Source organism: Melospiza georgiana, chromosome 3, assembly GCF_028018845.1.
Source record: "Melospiza georgiana isolate bMelGeo1 chromosome 3, bMelGeo1.pri, whole genome shotgun sequence".
NCBI lineage: Eukaryota > Metazoa > Chordata > Aves > Passeriformes > Passerellidae > Melospiza > Melospiza georgiana.
In genome coordinates, this window is record NC_080432.1 from 113,637,501 (window position 1) to 113,657,594 (window position 20,094).

Below are 20,094 nucleotides of genomic sequence, written 5' to 3' on the forward strand. Positions count from 1 at the left end.
TCCCATTTCCAAGTGGTGAAACAGCTCTCGGCACCACCAGCTGACTACTGACTGCATTTTAATTAGCTCCAGAATGTTCCCAGGCCACTGCCTTGAAATGAAATGTGCACACAATTGAAGACTTGCTCATTGGCAATCAAATTTTTAAGTTACCAAGCCTGCCGGGTTCTCTTTGCAGAGCAAAGCCACTTCTTCAGAAGAAGTGATATTCCTCTGGGGGCAAGGGGGAGAAAAAAAGACCCTGTTTTTGCATAATCACAGTTTTCAGTAGTACAAAATTCACTGCTCTTTGGGAAATGGAAAGACAAAAAGTCTTAGTGAATATGAAGTCGTCAGTGCTCTGGCATGTTAATGCAAGGGAAAAGTTGCCTTGCACAAAAGAGATTATGAGGGCTATTTGGCACAATTTCTCTGTCCCCAGGTCATTTCTCAGGGTTTCATGACTGTTACAGAGCAGAATGCCATGGTGTGAAGGGCTCTGTGAGCAGCATAGCTCAGAAAAAGGGGTTCTGTCCTGCTGCTCAGCTCTCCTTCTGCAGAAGTCTCTCACCTCCAGGAAATCCAGGTTATAGCATGATGTAATTCAGCCCCTGCTGGCAGTCTCAGTATTGGCTAATTAATTTTTTCAAATTTATTGCAGTTTCTTGCAGACCCAGCGTAAATGCTCTGTCTTGGCTACTGCAAAGCTGACACCAAGGAATTTTGCAGAAAAACCACTTGCACTTATGATCACTTACATAGTGAAAAAAATACTGCTTTTGTGTACTGGTGTGCTCAATTAAAAAGGAATAGCACATTTTTCTTTTCCACTTTGCCTGAATTGAAAGGCTTATGTGTGTCTATGATATATTTATCTCTATGTTTCGGCAAATAAGTTCAATGATTAGGTAGTTTAAAACTCATGTGTGCCCACATCCAGTCTTACAATAAAGATTACAGGTAGAGGGTGACCTAAGGCCTCTGTACTCAGCTAAGCTTCAATGACAGAAGAATATGGAGAAAAAAGAAACCAGAGCTGGGCACAAAGAAGACATTGATCAAAACACTGACTGATCCTTTCGATCACAGTGTAGGGTATAGGTGGCACGGGCTGTGGGCAGTTCCTCCCACATTGGCCTTGGCTGGCTCTCTGGCCAGGATGGGTAACAGAGCCCCAGGATGAGCACGCACAGAAATTTCTGCGCGACTCTAAGAGGTTCTCCAGGAGAGGTCAACTCTCCTGGCAAGAGGTGATAAATCAGATCTTCACTAACACAGCAATGATACGCCGAGAGTAAGCCCAGAACAGTGCCATTCTGTGGTGTGCTGGACTCTGGTGTGTGCTTTGGATTACTGCAAGAAACGCTGGCATTGTGTTGGAATTTATAAAGTTAGAGGGTTTTTAGGAAATGGTTAAAAAAAGTATGTAGGCTTTAGACTGGAGTTCTGTTAGCATTGCAGAAATAGTAGAAAAGTTTCTACTATTTCTGTAGAATTGGCTTTAAGATGGCAACAAAGTTATTTAATGTATATCTTTAGAAGGTTAGCATGAATAGAACTCTGTTCTTTGTCTCTTATAAACTAGTCTTTGTTTTAGCTACCATTACGTGTGTTTTATAAGATTAGATAGAATGCTTGTCAATATGTGTTTTCCGTGTATGATTAGCTGAAATCTAGACTGAGATGATTTTATGTCTTTCTGTATTATCCCACCCTCAGCAGACATTTTGTGTAGATCAGTGAGCTGTTAACATCATGTCTTGGTTGTTTTGAGACTGATGTTCTGAAAATAAAAGTAAATATCTCTTCACTAGTCTAGTTCCAATGTTATCCATATTTAGACGTTTTGCCGCAGCATAGTGAGTTCCTTTTGTAAAACGTGAGTTCCTGACACAATTAGACTTATATCTACCCTTCCCTCACAATAGCATTAATATTTTATTTTTACTTTTTTCCAAGTAAAGGAAGCTTGACCTGGTTTCTCAAGCCAAGTAGGCCACAGTGCTTTCAAAATGATGGGCCTCCAGGGAGCCAAGTGTAACTGAGCTAAGTCAAGAGACTCCCACAATTTACTCTTCCGTAGAGCCCTAAAGGTTTTCTGCAGATGGAAGGGAAACATTTATTTATTTAATTCTATTTGCTCGCTCACAGGCATCCCAAGAAAGAATTGTATTTTTATTTACAGCTTTGCAATCACTGCTAGATTCATAAAAGAAAGATGGTCTTATGTTTCCTGTGTTCTAAATAGCAGAGAAGATAGGATTTGAGGTTGGTGAGAAATTCTTTCTTCCTATGAGCACTGCATGTGGAGATACAACTTTAGGCACATTCTTTGCTAACTGCACAGCATTTAAATGTAATTAAGCACAGTCACTTGTACCAACCAACATCATGAAGTGTATAATGTAAATAGATCTCTGTTAACCTCTTCCATCAACAAAAAATGATATCTTGATTTTAAAATTATTTTGCAGAATTTTTAACAAGTAATAATGTGTTTGGTTTAGAATATTTTACTCTCTCCTTGAACTATAAAGTTCTTTGAGGCATTACCAAAAAGTTGTCTCTTAGGGTTTTTATTTCTTTAACAGTTATGATCCTGAACAAGATTAGGCACAGTCAGCTAGTTTGCAGCAAGCCCAAAATTCATGGGCTTTTATTAAAGCCTTTTATATGTAGGAGACACCTTATCTCTTACTAAGATGTAGTTTCATCACCCACCCTACTATGCATACCCAAAATATGTACCCATTCATTCACTCATTTACTGCCATCCCACTTTCACAACGACAGCTGACCTGGTATGTAATTGGTTTGTTTCCATTTGCATCAGCTTAATCAACTCAGACAGCTGAGAAATTAAAAACGTACCAAGTCCTCACTAGCTAAAAGGATGTTTCCTGGACCTGGCTTAGCTAGATCCAGGAAACTTCTCCTGAACTCTGCTGCTTAACTGATAATTATTCAGTGACAGAATCACTGGAGCCCCCCACATACATTAATGGAAGGATAGGCAGGAAGCATGAAACTTACTCCAAAATTCTTACTCCTTTCTGGAAGGTCAGCTGTGCTCCCTTGGGCCTCTATTTTCCTGTAATCATGCATTTTGGAAAGTGATTTGAAGCCTTCAGGTGAGAAATGCTCTGCAAGTGCTATATATCAGTAATAAAATAGGCCTAATGACCTCATCTTTTTCCTTAAAGGCTTCCCATGGAGCCATCATCAGCCATGGAAAGGGTTCTGCAGGATTTTGTTGGTTTTTTTTACCCTAGGAATTATTGCAAGATGGGCTCCAGTTATGAGTTTATCGTCATAAGCCTGTGCTGAGACTTGTACATCTAAATACTGCTGAAAATTCAATCACCAATGTAAATTTCCCTATTACTTATGCTCCGTGCATTTCCAAACAAGCTTGTGCCTCCTGCTTGCTGCAATGACATTTTTTACAAGGCACTGCTGCCTGTGAGACCAGATGACAGTGCTAATGACCCATGTCCTTGTTCTCTGCTTCCCTTGCTTACGCCTCTTGTTTCTCCACACTCAATTAAGGAAAAGGAATTGAGGTTAATATTCCCGTCCTTGAAATTAAATCTACCCTTGCCCCACAGTGCAATTAATGAAAACAACTTGGATACAGAGCCTTTCATCTCTAGTTCACTGGTTTATTTAGTAGGAGTTGACAATGACTCACACCATTAATTTGTCTGCTGAGTGGCAACCACAGAGTGAATTAGTGACGTTAGCTGGGATTGTAGGCACAAACCTTGCAAAATCAGTGCCACGAGTTAACAACCCTGCTGCTCTTTGAGGTGAGGAGTTGTGGTGAATCTCAGACTTCTCCTTGTGTCACAGGTCCTCCTGCAGCCTGCCTGCAGACACACAAAGGATGAACATGGCCTGTGCTGCTCTTGGTAATACTAATTCTAGGGGTAATTACATAAAAATGGCTATTATACATAAAACATTAGCCTTGGTCCAAATGACAGGGCAAGTTATGCTGTGCACTCATACTACGAGAAGTGTTATTCAAGTATATATTTGGCTATTAAAAGATCTTAAAGTCCAAAATAATGTTCAGCAACAGAAACACAACAGATGGGTCAAAATGAGGGCAGGTATAATCTCTGATTTTCCTCACTGGCAGATGCTGATGAGTTCTGGAGGCATTCACAAATGCTAAAGGCATCTGAGAGTAATCTCTCCTGTATGCACCTGTGTAGCCTCACTTGTAAGGCAGAGAGAGTTATTTTCTGGTTCTCTGGGAGAGTAACAATATCTCAGACCAACTGACAGAGCAGGACAAAAGCAAATGTTTTGGAACACCATCTTTCTATGCAGGGTAATATGTGATTTACTTCCTTGCCAGCCAGTTTTAGACATCTGGATGAACACGCCAAAATGACTGTAAATTCATTTTCCTCATTGGTATTTTCTTCCATTTTTCTTGTCAATTTTGGAGATTTCAGCTTTTTGCTTGATTTCAGAAATGAACTAAGTAGGTTTACTCTCTATGATCCCAAAGTTCTGATTTTTCCCAGCAGATAATTTCAATGTCCAGACTAGAAGGAACTGTTCAGGCCAGGGAAGCCACAGTGCTGGTTAAAAACTTGCAATATCAACACCAGCCATGAGACTGGTGCTCTACCTGATAAAGATATTCTGAAAATCACTCACTTGTGAAATCTGCCCCCAAATAAATCAAGTAAGGGCTAAACCTCAGTAGAATCATCTTTAAATTTATATTTTGCTACTTTCCTTAGCAACAGTCTAAACTGTACATAGAATCACAGAATCATAGAATCATTTAAATTGGAAAAGACCTCAAAGATCAAGACCAACCACTAACACAGCACTGCAAAGCCCAACATCAAACCACATCCCTAAGTGCCACATCTACACAGCTTTTAAACACCCCAGAGATGGGGACCCAGCCACTTTTCTGGGCAGCCTGTTCAACACTTGGCAGCCCTTTCGGTGAAGAAATTTTCAATCTAAACCTCCCCCAGCAAAACTGGAGGGCATTTTCTCTTATTACTTGTGAGAAGAGGCTGAACCCCACCTGGCTACACCTTCCTTTTCAGGGAGCTGTAGAGAGTGACAAGGTTCCCCATCAGCCTCCTTTTCTTCAGGCTAAGCACCCACAGCTCCCTCAGCTGCTCCTCAGGGGACTTGTGCTGCAGACCCCTCACTGAACCTCACTGACAGAAACTAAACTTGGAGAAGCTGGATACAATACAGAAAAGCTGTGTGCAATTGGTTATATTTGCATCTTTTCTCACTCTGGGACTGGGCACCAGGGAAGAAAAAAAAAATCACCAAAATCTGAGTTTTCAGATGATTAAACCCAAGTTAGATTCTTAATGTTCATCACTGCACCTTTTGTGATTTGCCACAATAGGATTTTATTAAAGAGATATCTTTACCTGATGTCTGCTCCAGGAATATTTAGATAAAAACTTCTGCTTTACAGAGGAGCAAATACAGCTCTGAAGGCCAGGTGGAGGCTGAGGTTTATCCAGGAGGTGCAGATCACTTGGTCCTAAAACCACTGAATTAAAGCAGCTGGGACTGGAAACTCAGTTCCACCTCTAGCTCTTTTTGGGGAGATCATGGCATAATATGCAAAATTATTAATAAACCAGCCACATTCATCTCCCTAGCTGTGTTGTTATGGCTTTTTCTTTTTTTTCCTCTTCTTCCTTCCAGGTTTGAGAACTCAGAGCCCTCAGGGAAGCAGCCATGAAAGCCTTTACCCCTTGTTTCACCACATGGTTCTTTTGGTAGCACACTCAGAGAAGGGCTTGTACCAAGGCTACAGGTGTACTTCCCTGATCCAGAGGTGTGGGATAGAGTGCTCTCAGTGACCCTCACCCCAATTTTGTTTTCTACCCCAAAACAAACACACCAGATCCCTCCTTAGCCATCTCTTTGGAACGAGGGTTTTTGATAAGCATACAGCTATTGCCCTAAATCTCACAGTTCAGAGCAGCCTTGGTGTCTGCCAGCACCCAAGGACACCCAGAGGGGTGGCTAAAGGTTACTGATGAAAAGCAGCAGCCCTGCTCTCACCACCAGCCCTGTAACCTCAGCCATGGCACTGTGCTCTGGTGCAAAGCACAGCAGCACTGACCTAAGGTGCAGACTCTTCTGAGGTCCCATTTAAGCACATCCTTGACAGTTTGCTCCCAACAGCCCCACAGGCCCCAGACAGCCCTCAGAGGATGAGCTGAATTATCTACACCTCTTACCTCATGAACAATTCCTGGCTGTGCCAGGAATTTGCTAATGATGAAGATGATCTAAGAAATGTGAATAAGAATCTGATTCACACGCGGTAGCTTTGCAAATATGGATATCCTCACATGATAGGATGATTTACTCGCTCTTTTAGTCTAATCTTTGTAACTTTGCCTGGTTTTGGAAGGAGTCTGAGTAGTCTAAAGCATCTACTGTATAGATACAGTAGCAAAGCTGATTGAGCTCCATTTCTTAAGCAGCTTTTTGGCCACCCCTCTTTCCACACTGCAGGAGCTAGCAGCTCAGTCATGTGGCTTTGCACAGCACTCAAAGGGGGCCACAGCTGTGACATCCACACTACTACTCTTAATGAGAAAGAAGGGGAACAGACCCAGGCAGAGCCCTTCACATATCCACCTCATCACAGAATGGTTTGGGTTGGAAGGGGCTTTAAAGATCATGAAGTTGCAACCTCCTTGACATGGGTAGGGACACTCTTCACTGGACTAGGATCTCAGAGCTCCATCCAGCCTGACATTGAGCACTGCCAGGAATGGGGCATCCACAACTTCTCTGGGCAACCTGCTCCAGTGCCTCAGCAACCTCTGAGCAGAAAAAATGTAAAGATTATATAATCTCCAAGCTGCCTACAGATAGGAATTTTTTTCTAATTTTCTGATATAAACTAAGATTTTGTTCCACAGCACATGTTAAACCCATATGAATGCAAGTCACCACTTGTCTTTTGCCCAATTACCACAGGAGAGCAGTCTGCGTGCAGTTGCTCCATTGCTGTTCCTGTTCAGTATCACTGGGGGGGAAAGCATGACCAGGCAAAGGGAAGACCAGTGCATTTCCACCAGGCTGCACATCAGTGTTAACTGATTCACAGAATGTGTAAGGTTGGAAGGGATGACAGTGGATCACCTGGTCCAGGCTCCAAAGGTTTCCTAGATCATGCTACTCATTATTGTATTCAAACATCTCTTGAATACCTCCAGTGAAGGGGACTCCACACTCTCCCTGGGCAGTCTGTTCCAGTGCTCAGTCAGCCACACAGTAAAGTTCTTCCTCATGTTCAGGTGGAACTTCCTGTGCATCAGTTTCTGTGCATTGCCTCTCATCTTACTGCTTGGCACCACCAAGAAGAGGCTGGAAACACCCTCTTGTCAACCTCCTTCAGACAGCAATACACATTGATGAGATCCATTGTGTCACCTTTTCTCCAGGCTAAATAGGCCCACCTACCTCAGCCTTCCCTCATGAGAGACATGCTCCAGTCCCACCATCATCTTCACTGCCCTCCACTGGACCTGCTCCAGTAGCTCCATGTCTCTTCTGTACTAGGAGCCCAGAACTGGACACAGCAGCTCACCAGGACTGAGCACAGAGGCAGAATCACTTCCATAAACCTGCAATGCTTTTTCCAACACCACGCGCCTTCTTGGCCACAAGGGCATTGCTGGCTCACAGACAGCTTGTTGTCCACCACGTCTTTTCCAACCTTAATGATTCTGTGAGTCTACGTGCTCCTCTCTATCCACTTGTAAAAAGAAATGGTTCCCAAGTGCATGGCTGTCTTTATTCCAGTTAGAAGGGGACTACTGACAAACTATGTGGAATTATGCACACACAAGCCTATTGTATCCTTTGGAGTATCTCAAATTTTTAGCTACTTAGTGTAAAGCACACAGCTATGAACAAAATTTTTTTCTTCATTAATGCTTGTTTAGGCTAAAGCCCTAGGATTAGTAGTGCTACAAGTATTTTAAGACAGTATTTTATTAATAATTAAAAATGAAAACTACTTAGTCTAAATTCCTATTTGCCCTTTCATTAAGTACTGCTCCATGACCAGACAGATGTAGGTTCAAAGTCAAAACATTTGCAGCAAACCTCTCCAAGTTTAGTGGAAGATGTGAATTACCCCTGCAAGAAGCAGGAAACTGCTACACTGGCACATAAAATAAATGATGCACTCTCACACCTCTATTTATCTGCCTCTAAAGAACATGATCTTCACAGGCATAGAATATCACCAATCTAGTGACATTACCAAAATAAATAAAAACTAAAGAAAGCTCTAATTTTGGAAAAAGATATATATCAATTCTGATTTGATATATGCAGCTGTCTACAGAATCAATGAGGTTGGAAAAGACCTCTGAGATCATCAAGTCCAACCTATGACTGAAACCACCACGTCAGCCAGACCATGGCGCCGAGTGCCACCTTCAGCCTTTCCTTAGGCATCTTCAGGGACAGTGACTCTGCCACCTCCCTGGGCAGCCCATTCCAAAGTCTAATCACTCCTTCTGTGAAGAAGTTCCTCCTAATGTCCAACCTCAATCTCCCCTGGCACATCTCAAGGCTGTGTCCTCTCCTGTGGGTGGTTGCCTGTGAGCAGAGGCTGACCCCCATCTGGCTGCATCCCCTTTCAGGTAGGTAAGAACACACAAACAGGTAACCCCGTGTTTATACTTGAATATATATCTACACAGGGTTGCTTTTCTAACATCCTCCTCGCCAACCAGCTCACCAGGGATATCTTTATTCTGAGGGGTTGGGTGTGCCACACTTTTTTTCTTTCCCCTTGTTTTTTCAAACTTTCCTGGCAAGTTACAGCAGGGCACCTGAAATCAAGCTGTTCAGAACACTTCAGAACAGATCTGAAGCACAATTTTGTGATCTTCACAGGCAATGAAACACTTTTGGGGGTCATCTCTGTCTCTGGTATGGCAATGGAACATCTCAAACTGTAACATCCATTATGAACAAAACAGGTAAGTTACAGGGAATGGAATTTTTCTGACCTTAACAACAGAAGACAAACACTTATCTCTTTGCATTACATCCACAAGGTAAATGTGGCATTCTTAAAATATCTTTATACTCAGTTATGAGTAAGACTATTCATCCTACACCCTAGTTCTGCATACAGGAAGGAACAAGCTCATAGCAAAAGAATTTTTTTCAGCAGTGGGAACAACTGCAGGATGATTATCTTCCACCCAGTGTGGGATTCCATGAGAGATCACGGATGCTCTGGCAAGTGTTGGGGCATTACTACATGTTTGTGGAAGTCTCTCAGCTTTTATTAATTAGACTCCTGACAAAGCAGTTAAACCCTGTAACAGAAAGCCACACTGCTCATTCCTGAATCATATGAAATCATTCACCATTTTATGTACAAGTTTTGAATTACAATCTTCAACTCCTCATCAGAAAAAATAACAAACCAAAAAGCCTAAAAAAGCATTTTTGGAAGAACTGCATAGTATACAGAAGCATACTTCAATTACAAAATATCTTACAGAACACAGACTGTAACAAAAAGCAGAGCCTGTTACCTTTTCTGAGAAGGCAGTGCCCAGCCCGAACTAGATGTTTCACCTCCATCATTAGAGGAACGGCTTTAACTGAACAGAAGAGTACACGAAAAAAGTTCCTGAACAGTCCAAATAGTTTAACAGAAGAATAAAAGCACATTTGTAAACAACTTTAAAACAAGAGCCTTATGAAAACAATAAAGGTCACTGAAAGTTAAGCTGTTAAAACTCTTCTTAGCCCAAGCTGCCGTGATTTACCCTTAGAGTTTTTTTTTATGATAAACAAATTTTTTCATATGGAAAACTTCAGTGAGAAATCTGGGCAAGTATTTTTGAAATTTTTAGTAAAATTAAGAAAAGGAGAATTTGAAGGCAAAAAGTCAAACTCCAAATTTCTTTTGAAAATTAAGTGATAAAACCAAACTATTGATTGAAGCCAACAATGCATGGTAGCACAGCACTTATTTTATAATCTGAGACCCTTTTTGATGTAAACCCTGGAAAATCATTAACAATTTGTAGAAATTACTTTTGTATTATGTACCATTAATTTTTCACTGCATTCACTTTGATTATTCAAACCTTGCCATAAAGTGACTTTTCACATACAACAGATTGACCTTAAGCATATCTCTTTTACTACACAGCAAAAATGTAAAAACTGTCCTGAGAAATGATTTTGTGTATGTAACTATCAACGCCTCTGAAGCTGAGCATCAGTATTTATGCTGCTCTACTTAATGCTTCAGCATATGTTAAGTAAGCTGCTGATCACTGAGTGTCTCCATTTTGGTAGATAGACAGATGTATGTGAACAGCAATGCTTTGGATAACTTGTGCTATTCCTAATACTAGAGTTATTTTCTCCCTCAATTACATTTTGCTATAAATATGTGTGCCCTTAAGTTGATCCCAATATCAGTTTCAGCTAACTAATCAAATTATCTGTTAAGGTTTTGGGAATGAGAACCCTTCCTTTATTTAAATAAAATGAGGGAAAGGTTTCTAACTCCCAAAGCTTTGCCAACAATAGATTTATTTTCAAGACAGGATGTCCAGTAAGTTGTTCGTCCTCTTGGCTGTTCACAGATAAGCACAACTGTAGTAATGGTTTTTATCAAGTAGGCAGGACGAGAAAGAGAAAATAGAATGAGGTTTTTTCCCCTTAAGGTTTTTCCAAGTTCTGCTCATAGGTACGAGTAACTATTCATTTGAAATAAGTGTACTTTGAATTTCAGATTACTTCTCTGTTATTTATAGGGCTCAGCAGCTAAACTTCAATTTCCTATTTTAATTTTGCAAACAAGTGTTATTAAAACCCTGCCTGTAACTGAGAACATCAAGAACTTATGTATGTATATAAGGAGTAATTTAGCATTGTATATAGAAGTGTCTCATTTTTGTACCAGTTAAAAGTTAATTCATAATCCAAATAATCAATCTTCTATGTAAACAAGTAATTATTTTCTCCTATGTAATAACGGTAAATATCAACACTGAGCATTACATATTCCACTCCACCTCATTAAATGCAATTCTTCAGTCACAAAGGCAGCAGGCATTCTGTAATGAGCTTCCTCTGAGCTATGTTCAAATGAGTGGAATAACTGAGATTCCTGATGGAGATCTAAGCTATTTCCCTCATTTTCTTAATAGTTTCCACTATTCGAATACTCAACTCCATTTTATAATTTGCTTTTTAAAATAAAGTAATTTCCCCACACTCTTTCCCCACTCTATCTAAAACAAACTTATTTACATTTATGGTAAATGCTTTTCATCAAATAACTTTAAGAAAAAAAACCTCCTGAAACAAAATCAATAACGGAGCAAAAACGTAGAGGGAGCAAGTATTTCAAGTAGTGTATTAATTTTCTTTCTGAATTTTCTTTCAAAGATTCTACAGGGACAAAAGTTTTAAAAGTTTGAAACACACTTTTACATATTTTTGATGATATCTCTTTTACACAAGGGACCAATTCTGTCCCATGTATAAAGTGTAAAGTGTGTATTGTGTAAAGTGATCACCTTCCTAACTTTTGGCCCGTATTTAAATAAAACTGCATGTCATTCACCCCAAGAAAGTAAACAAAATACAGCCTTTTACTTCAAATATTTTATGAATGCAAGATTACAAGAAATATATTAGTCAAAATGCAGGGCTATCAAGCACTGAACTGAGAATGCTGGCATCAGCTTGCCTACCATTTTGCATGTGGAAAAATACACTGTCTACAGGTAAAAGGCACCACTAATGCATCATGAATTACTCTGATCAGCCAACATCACCTCTGCAGCTTGCTGCATGTTTCAGTTTATTATGAAAATAATCATCATAATAATAGTTTGAGATGAGACACTGGAACAAAACCATTCTTAAACAGGAAAGTCTTTTCTTTTTTGCTCTTACTGAGGCAACACCAAAAACTAAAAATAAGTTCTCACAATTTAGCAGCCTCCTCAACACTTGTTAGGCTAGCCTTCACACAAGGAGCATGCAAACAGCCACTCTTCTTGCTTTAAATTGAGGGCTATTGGTTAATTCAAGTCACTGTTTTTTCACTCTATTCAATTAACCTGTTGAACTGGATTTTACCTAGGAAAAAGAAAATTAAATGATGTTAAGTGTAGCAGACACGTACAGATCACACCAAGAAGCTAACACTCATGAGTTGTCATAATAAGGGATAATAATAACAATAAAAAAAAATCAGTCTTTTCTGTGCATATTTTTCATTCGAAAGGTCCCAGGAAATCATGATGTGCCTGGCCGCTTCTGTTGCTGATTTCTGATGACCTCTAATTGTTTTTTGCATTGCTGATAGTATGTTGAGAGACTTTTGTTTTCATCTAACAGCTTTTTATGTTCTTGTACCAGACGGGATGTATTTTGCTGGTCTTTTTCATCCTGGTCCAGTTCTGCTATTAGTTCTTGTCTGAAATGGGAAAAAAAAAAGTCATTGTCATTTATGTTCTGTTTTCATTTGTGTGTAGATGACTTCATATGTTTCAAATCAGTATTTGATTATCAATCTGAACTCACAGCTGGTGACATTCTGTGCAAAAGAAGTTGACAAAAGAATGTTATTCTTTGATGTAGTCTGGGGAAAAATTCCCTTCCAAATCAAATCCACATTTAAACTTTAAAACAGCTGAGGACTGAGCCACAGTCTCTAAACCTATCCTTCAGATAATGTCTTTCAGATGTAGTTTTACAGGTCACAGTAAAATACCTAAGGAGCCACACAAAATTTCATTAATATATTCAACTCCAATTTTAAATATCTATATGCACATTTTTAATCTCTAAAAGGTTTAAATCTATTAAAACTTCAAATACAAAATTGCAGTAATTTTTGTAACTTTTTAGTGAAGTGCTATTTTCTATCTGGACTTGAACTTATTAAAGCGGTGGAAAAGTAGAATCAAGGAAATTACTCCTGTAACTGGCATTTCCCATTATTTATGCTGTAAGTGTTCAACATGTTTTTTTAGCAAAGATTTTAGAGGCCTACACACACTGATAATCTTGTTATAATTTATAATTCTGCAAAACTGATATAGCAGTTTGTTTTACTATTTTGTTATGAGGTGACAAGAAGGAAAGCTGCCAGCAATATTTTTGCAACAAAACAGCAAAGGAGAAAGTTAATTAATTGTTGCCATATGGTTTTTAATTACAGTTAAAGAAAATTTAGTAATTATATGAGGTTTGAACTAATAACTACCTTAACCAGCATTAAATTCATCCATCACAACAACTTTTTGTGTTTTAACACTTATGGACAATTATATTCTGACTAAGAAAAAACAGTTTGGAAGAAATGTGAACACAAACTTCCTAGAAAAAAAAACCCAATAGGAATCTAAAAGCAGAAAATTAACAGTTTTGAAATAAATATATTTTAAATAATTTACTGACCATTGGGGACAACATAAATAGAATCAAAATTAAGATATTAACTCTAGCATCTAAATCTAAAAATCCTAGTTACATGTTAAAAAACCAAATTGTTCACAGACTACTAAGCCCAACGTGAATATGTGACAGGAGTTCAATCTTACAGTAACATTTTCCTCCCATTCTGTATGCTATTTCTACGGTACAAAAGGTACACACATTTTTCTCATTAGCTAATCCACAAATACCAAGGCAAGATCTTTACTAACAGCTGCCAGTGGCTTGGACACTTGTGGGTCACAAGCTCATTACTTGGTCTAGTGCACAACTATGACCTCTGAACTGATCCCCAGCATCAGGAAACAGAACACAACAGAACTTGTTATGAACTCAAATTCTGAATCAGCAATAATTTTTGACCTAATACAACAATATGTGCAGCTGCTTTACTTATACATGTAAACACTGCAAGAGAAAAGACTTTATTTCCAACACACAAGGAGAAGGCACATAACAGCTTTTAAGCATCAGGTCCTGAAGCCATGGCAGAAAAATCTAAGATGAATGTTGATAATACAGTTGTAAATGCAGTGCTTGACAGAAGTCAGAGATATGATTAAAACTAAATGCAATGAGCAACACTGACATATTACCCAAAATTCTATAATCTGTTAGGCTAAACAATTCTCTATAAATTACAACTGAAAATACTTCAATGGACAGTGTAGCAAATTAAATTCCAAGGTTCTTTAACAGTTCAGGTGTTTCATTTGAGATGATAAAATCAAACATCACCAGTTTGTTACTACTTATGTAGGACTTGTCCAGAAGAAGAGCCTTGATATTGATTAGAACTTTCAATTACTTGCTCTAAATATTTCATCCGTACTGAGCAGCTCAGTATTCCTGAGTTTAAGGTTGGAAAATAATTATGCCCTACGAAATGCTATTTCATAAAGCCAGAAATAATAGTCACAGTGACTATCATTTTCTTTTTACTATGTATTTTTATTATTATACACAGACTTTGTGGATAGGAAAGACATAGAAGAACAGAAAAGGTTAAACACATTTCACTTACTTCCTCTGCAACAGCAATGCGATTTCTGTCTGAACTTTCATATATTCTTGTGCCATTTTGCAGTGCTGCTCAAACACAGCCATAGATTCTTTGGAGTTGGGGCATGGTGCTAGAGGCTGAAAATAAATCAGACATGTAAAAGACTAATGAACTGATATCTTAGTAAATAGTGTGTTAGAATGTCTCTGCAGTGTATTTATAACAGTATTTTAAAAACCAGTAAGCATTTAAAAATAAGTGTTAAACCATCCCCTGGAAAATGTTACTGCACTGATGTCAAAGTTTACTCAAATCTGAAGTTTTTAATCTGACACTTGTCACAAAAATCAGAGCAACATTTAATCCCACACACAAAAAATAAAGTGTATACAACAATTTGATTCAGTAACACTCAAGCAAATAATGTCTTATTTTGACAGTCAAACTCAGCTTATATTTGGTTTTAGGGATCATGTTTCCCAGGGCTTGTTTTTAATAGCTTGATCAAACCTGAGTCAACCAATCTCAGATTACATAATATATTTTTTTAGCCTTGGTCAAAAATTAGACAGAACATAAACCCAGGTAAATATGTGGCACTATATTTTGCAGCCCCCAAGTCACATGTTAGAATGAAATGCAAACTTGAGAATCTAATAAACTGTATATTTATTACCTGTAACTGATGATCTAATGTGAGATATGCCATTGGGATGGAGTTATCTGACCCATTGGTCTCTGTAAAAACACCAAGAAAACTTTAATGTATTTAAAAAGAGTTAATTCTATTCTTACAGGACAAAAACAAGAAGTCTAAGTAATTACACAATACACAATCTGAATGTGGATAAGCAGATGGAAATAGCAGCGTTCCAATCCCAAGGCAGATGTATCATTTTGTTTTTCTGATAGTTAAGAACATCAAAAGTATTGTCTATCACATCAAGAAAAAAAATTATGGTTACCAACCTACACTTCTAGAAGCCATGTAACAGCACACAGATTTTACAAACACCATTTTTGTACAGTTTGCGATCATTTCTGTTTATAAAAAATTTGCCATTTCATTCTTGTTTATGAAGGATCAGCCAGCCAGCCCATGCATCTAATGATTTTAAAATTAGAAGCTGTGCAAATCAGCTCTGCCAAAATAAAATAAGCACAACCTCCTGCTCAGTTTTGAAACCTGCTCCCAGTGAGGTCTCTAAGTATCTTCCTCACAACATGCTCTAGGGCATCTTCTCTGCTCCATACAGATACTTTGTGGGTAGCAAAAAATCCAATAATCGGTCTGTCTCCTGGGCATGGCTGCTCTCTTCTTACACTGCAGTTGCTCTGGATTTCTCTAGAGCTTTCATTCCAGATTTAGTATGTTTCTGCATTCTTATCTTTCAGTAGCCCACAATCTGGGGATCACAAGGTTATGTTAAGCTTTAAGAAACACAGGAGTAAAGACACATGGAGAAACTACTGATTTTACAGCCGCATAATTGCTACTAGAGGATTATATGGAGGAGGGTAGGTGGGAAAAAAAAGGGGCTGCTTACCCATACCCCAAAAGCACCTGCCACAGAGTAGTCGTGGTAGAGAAACTAAGGTGTTGCCCTCAAAGACTATGCTATTTCCAAGAGCAGCTTCAAAAGGAAACAGAAATAAGAGGGTGGGAATGGAGAAAAAGTGGTTAAGTGTATGCTTGTAAGGAAACTGAAAGGTGGTAAAAACAAAAAGGAAAAAGAAAAAGGAAACAACCCTAAAACCAGAGACTTAATCACCATGGTATCTTAAATGCAATCAACACGAGAAGTCCTTCCCTACATTACACTATTGCCAAATACGGATATTGCGACAACGAATTGCCATGCTTCAAAAATACATCACTACATGTCAATGCTTCAGGCAACATTCCCAAGTGTTTCAGCACCACATCACAGAATTGCAAATTCTTCCTGATTGACCAGAAACGGCTGCATCCTTGTTTTATCACTTTGCTTCATTAAATTAAAAACATAGCTTCTTTTACAGAAAACCAGTATTATTTCTCTCAGAAATTTGAACAATTCTTTGTGCATGGCCTACATAAACCTAACAAGAAAAAAATATACATATGGCACATTCTGTATTTACCTGAGTATAAGGTGACCAATTTCTGTGGGCCAGAAAACAAACTTGACTTTTAGCTCCAGTGCTGTACTGCATTTAAGACCAAAAACTTGGCACAAACTTTTGCTGCACTGGTTTATGATTTGCAGCTTTTGGTTTCCAATGAACTCTTGACTGGGTAAGAGCTTGCTTCCAATGCGAGGCAGCAATTCCCATTAGTGCTCACTGCCTAAAGCAACTCAGGTTCCACGCTGCACAAGAGGGCCCAGGGTGGGCTGCAGCAGTGGGAAAGGGCTTGGGAAAGTTATGAGTGACAAGCCACTGACTTGTGGTCAGGCAAAGCAACAAAGGACAGAAAGAAGAAAATAAGGAAGCAAAACACAAGAGGAGTGTGTTGTCCTCCCACTAACATGGGTAAAAAAGAAAAGTACATCTTACATATCACCTCATATTCAGTAAAATGCAAGTGTGCAAATATACATACATATTTATGTATATATACATATGCTTATGCAAGAATCAGTCACCAAGAGTTTCCATTTTGCAGTTGGTTAGAGGAAAAGAATCTGATCACCAAGATGAAAAGATCACAAGAAAAAGATTACAGCATTTGAGGCACTCTGAAGTACCATCTTGAGACTTAATTTAAGATTCAACATGTACATTTTGGTATCAAAAATGTAATTTTTATTTATACTCTAAAACTGAATTTGTGGGGATCCATTTTTCCTGCATTACAGTACTGGTTCTTTTCATAACAGAATACATTATGACTTTTAAAATCAAACTGAACTATTCAATTATCTTCATTCTTTATCCTATTTTATAACAAAAGAACAGTGATGCTACAGTAGAAGTATTTACAATGTCTCTACAGACACGTGTTAGTGCATTCAAAACCAGCAATTTTGTGTGCACATCTACATCCTGCATAAGCAAAATAACAAGAGGTGGTAAACAGGAGTAACCTACTACAGACGATACTCACCTACATAACATTTAATTCCAGATGTCAGGGCAATGAAATCTTTAAATGTGCATTGAAAATACAACTGGACAACACTAAAATGTTCTAAGATGTCTATTCCCCTAATTCTCCAAAACCACACTAAAAAACGACGGCTAACAAGATGTTCATTAAGTATTATTATTACTGCAATTTACAGTGCCTCCTTACAAGCAAAATATTTACAAGTTTATGTAATTTACCAATTTATAAATAAGTATTCTTACAGTGTATGTGAAAAACAAGGCAGTAATGTAATGATTGGATTTAAGCAGAACTTAAAAAAATCATGATCTTCATTGCTTACTTTTATTAATGTCTGAGCACACACCCCATACTACAATCAAATAAATATTTAAATTTTTTACAGGCAAAAAATTTACAGAAGAAACAAAGGATTACCTGCATCATCTGGTGTCCATGGATTACGTGTTGGCTTTTCAGAGGTTGGTCCCGAGGTAGTGATCATTCTCACACTAGGACTAGATGATCTACTGCTGTTTCTACTCTCCTGAAATGACAAAATAAAACAAAACGACAAGTTAACAGAAGATTTTTCGAGAAGTTCATTAAAAAAAAAAAGAAATTGAAGAAATATGAACTTATAATCCTCCTTAAAAACACTTTCCCCTTTCCCTCCCCAAGCTTTTACCCTGAATGCTCTCCTACTGGTTTGGTCAACTTTACATGCATTGCAGGGATAATTTCATCCTCATTTCTTATTTACTGTGTAAAAGAAATTGATACAACTTTCCTATTCAGCATAACAAAAAGCAATGCTGAACAGTGTGTTCAAGACCTTTATAGAAAATCATGACAATATGTCTAGTGATTTTTGCACCACTGTTCAGTGAAATCTAGCAGCTCTGTAACATAAAGAGGAAATAAATTTTGTTTCCAACATTTAATTAATGAATGGAACTACATTCAATAAAAGGAATACAGCTTAGTAGCTGCACTAGACTACCATGTATTAATCTACAGTTTTCTTCTGGTTCTTTTGTTAACTCAGAGGTTATTTGATTAATCTTCAGAAAACGTGAAAAAAGAGCCTAATCAAAAAGGATCAGTCAATTGAAGCACATCAACCAGAAAATGAGTACATGCTCCCTCATGAAGCAGTTTAAGAACTAAACCAAAATTCTGAAGGTTGCTTTTTCATGTACTGTTTGACTCCTCCAATGTTTTTGTTTACCAAAGCACAAAAACATAATACAGATTTCATTATTCTCCTAAGCTGCTTTTTCAGAAATGTTATTTACAGTATATATGTTTCTATTTCACATACCCCCTCAGTGACATTAAATTAACACATGAATGGATTTAAGACTATAAGCCCCAGCAAGTTTCTCAGAAAAAAATGAAGTAAAAGGAAAGATGCTATTAAAATACAACTATTTTCAGGATGGTGTATTTATCATGAAATGATTCATTAAATGACTCCATTTTTCAAAATAAGCACTCAAATATACATTAACTAGAAACTATATTTCTTTATAACTTTATTTCCAAATATCCTATTTTAATTTAAGCTTTAAAATTCAGGATTCTGGCCCAGTAATGATCCAAAGAATAACAAGATTATACACACTGAAACATCCATTATTTCAAATGCATACTCTTTCTTCTGTGATGTTTATTAAGCATTTTGTGTTTTATGTTAATATCTAGAAACAAGACAACAAACTGTAGAAATAATTTGATGGATATTATCAAGATGATGGCATCAGACATTTTGAAAAATCTTTTGTGTTGGAGTTTTTGTTGACATTAAGTAAGATTTAAGTTGCTGAGCTTACTGTTAGTGTCCTCAAACATGAATGATAAACACACTCTGCTGATGTAAAAGATCAGAAGATAGAGAAAGCACTTGTAACAGCATAAAAGACCTTTAAGCAAAAGAGATTTGTTGTGTATCATAGTGGATAGTGAAAGGCACCTGAGAAATACTCTAGTTACAGTAACTTCTCAGTGCTTTACCAGATTGTTTTGGTCCACCAATCAAAACCACATTTCTTTGATATCTTTATTTACATGAAATTCAGTAGATGTAGAAATGAAGGAATCACATCTGAAGCATATCTAAAAAGCACTATGAAGCTGAAGGGAAGTTTCCCAAACTGAACACTGGTTAGATTACAGTGTTTTGAGAGTTTGTTGAGTGAGATGCTTTAGGCCACCTGCATGGCAGCAGCCCCTCTGACAGGTAAAGTCCATTGTCTGGACTTTGGCAATCAGTTTCTGTACCCCTTCATCCTTGCTTCCTCCAGACTTGCTAGCAGGTTACTCTCAAATCATCTTTGCCAGGTGGTCAAACTCTCATGGCATTCTTAGCTGCCATTTCTCAAAGACTTACAGTCTTGAAAAGCAGGCATATTCTGAGTAATAATCTTCCTTGAAGCTTAAATTAAACAGGCAACATGATTTAAAGAAATCATCATTACTAGTCCTGTTTCTTCATCTCAGCTGTGAATTTTATCTT

General features: G+C 38.0%; 1 protein-coding gene across 7 annotated transcripts in view; it reads right to left on the reverse strand.

Moving 5' to 3' along the window:
- Positions 1-9,377: 9,377 nt before the first annotated feature.
- Positions 9,378-20,094, reverse strand: part of MAP3K7 (mitogen-activated protein kinase kinase kinase 7) — a 47,783-nt gene continuing 37,066 nt past the window's right edge. For 4 of the 7 annotated variants that reach the window (XM_058019610.1, XM_058019609.1, XM_058019608.1 and 1 more), the window contains 5 exons: positions 18,015-18,123; positions 16,054-16,140; positions 15,183-15,244; positions 14,528-14,643; positions 9,378-12,481 (listed from right to left, as the gene is read on the reverse strand). In XM_058019610.1, coding sequence (XP_057875593.1) covers positions 12,301-12,481; positions 14,528-14,643; positions 15,183-15,244; positions 16,054-16,140; positions 18,015-18,123 — 555 coding nt within the window. In that variant the 3' untranslated portion in view covers positions 9,378-12,300. The remainder of the gene's footprint in view (positions 12,482-14,527; positions 14,644-15,182; positions 15,245-16,053; positions 16,141-18,014; positions 18,124-20,094) is intronic. The other 3 variants (XM_058019614.1, XM_058019613.1, XM_058019611.1) reach the window with 1 other exon arrangement.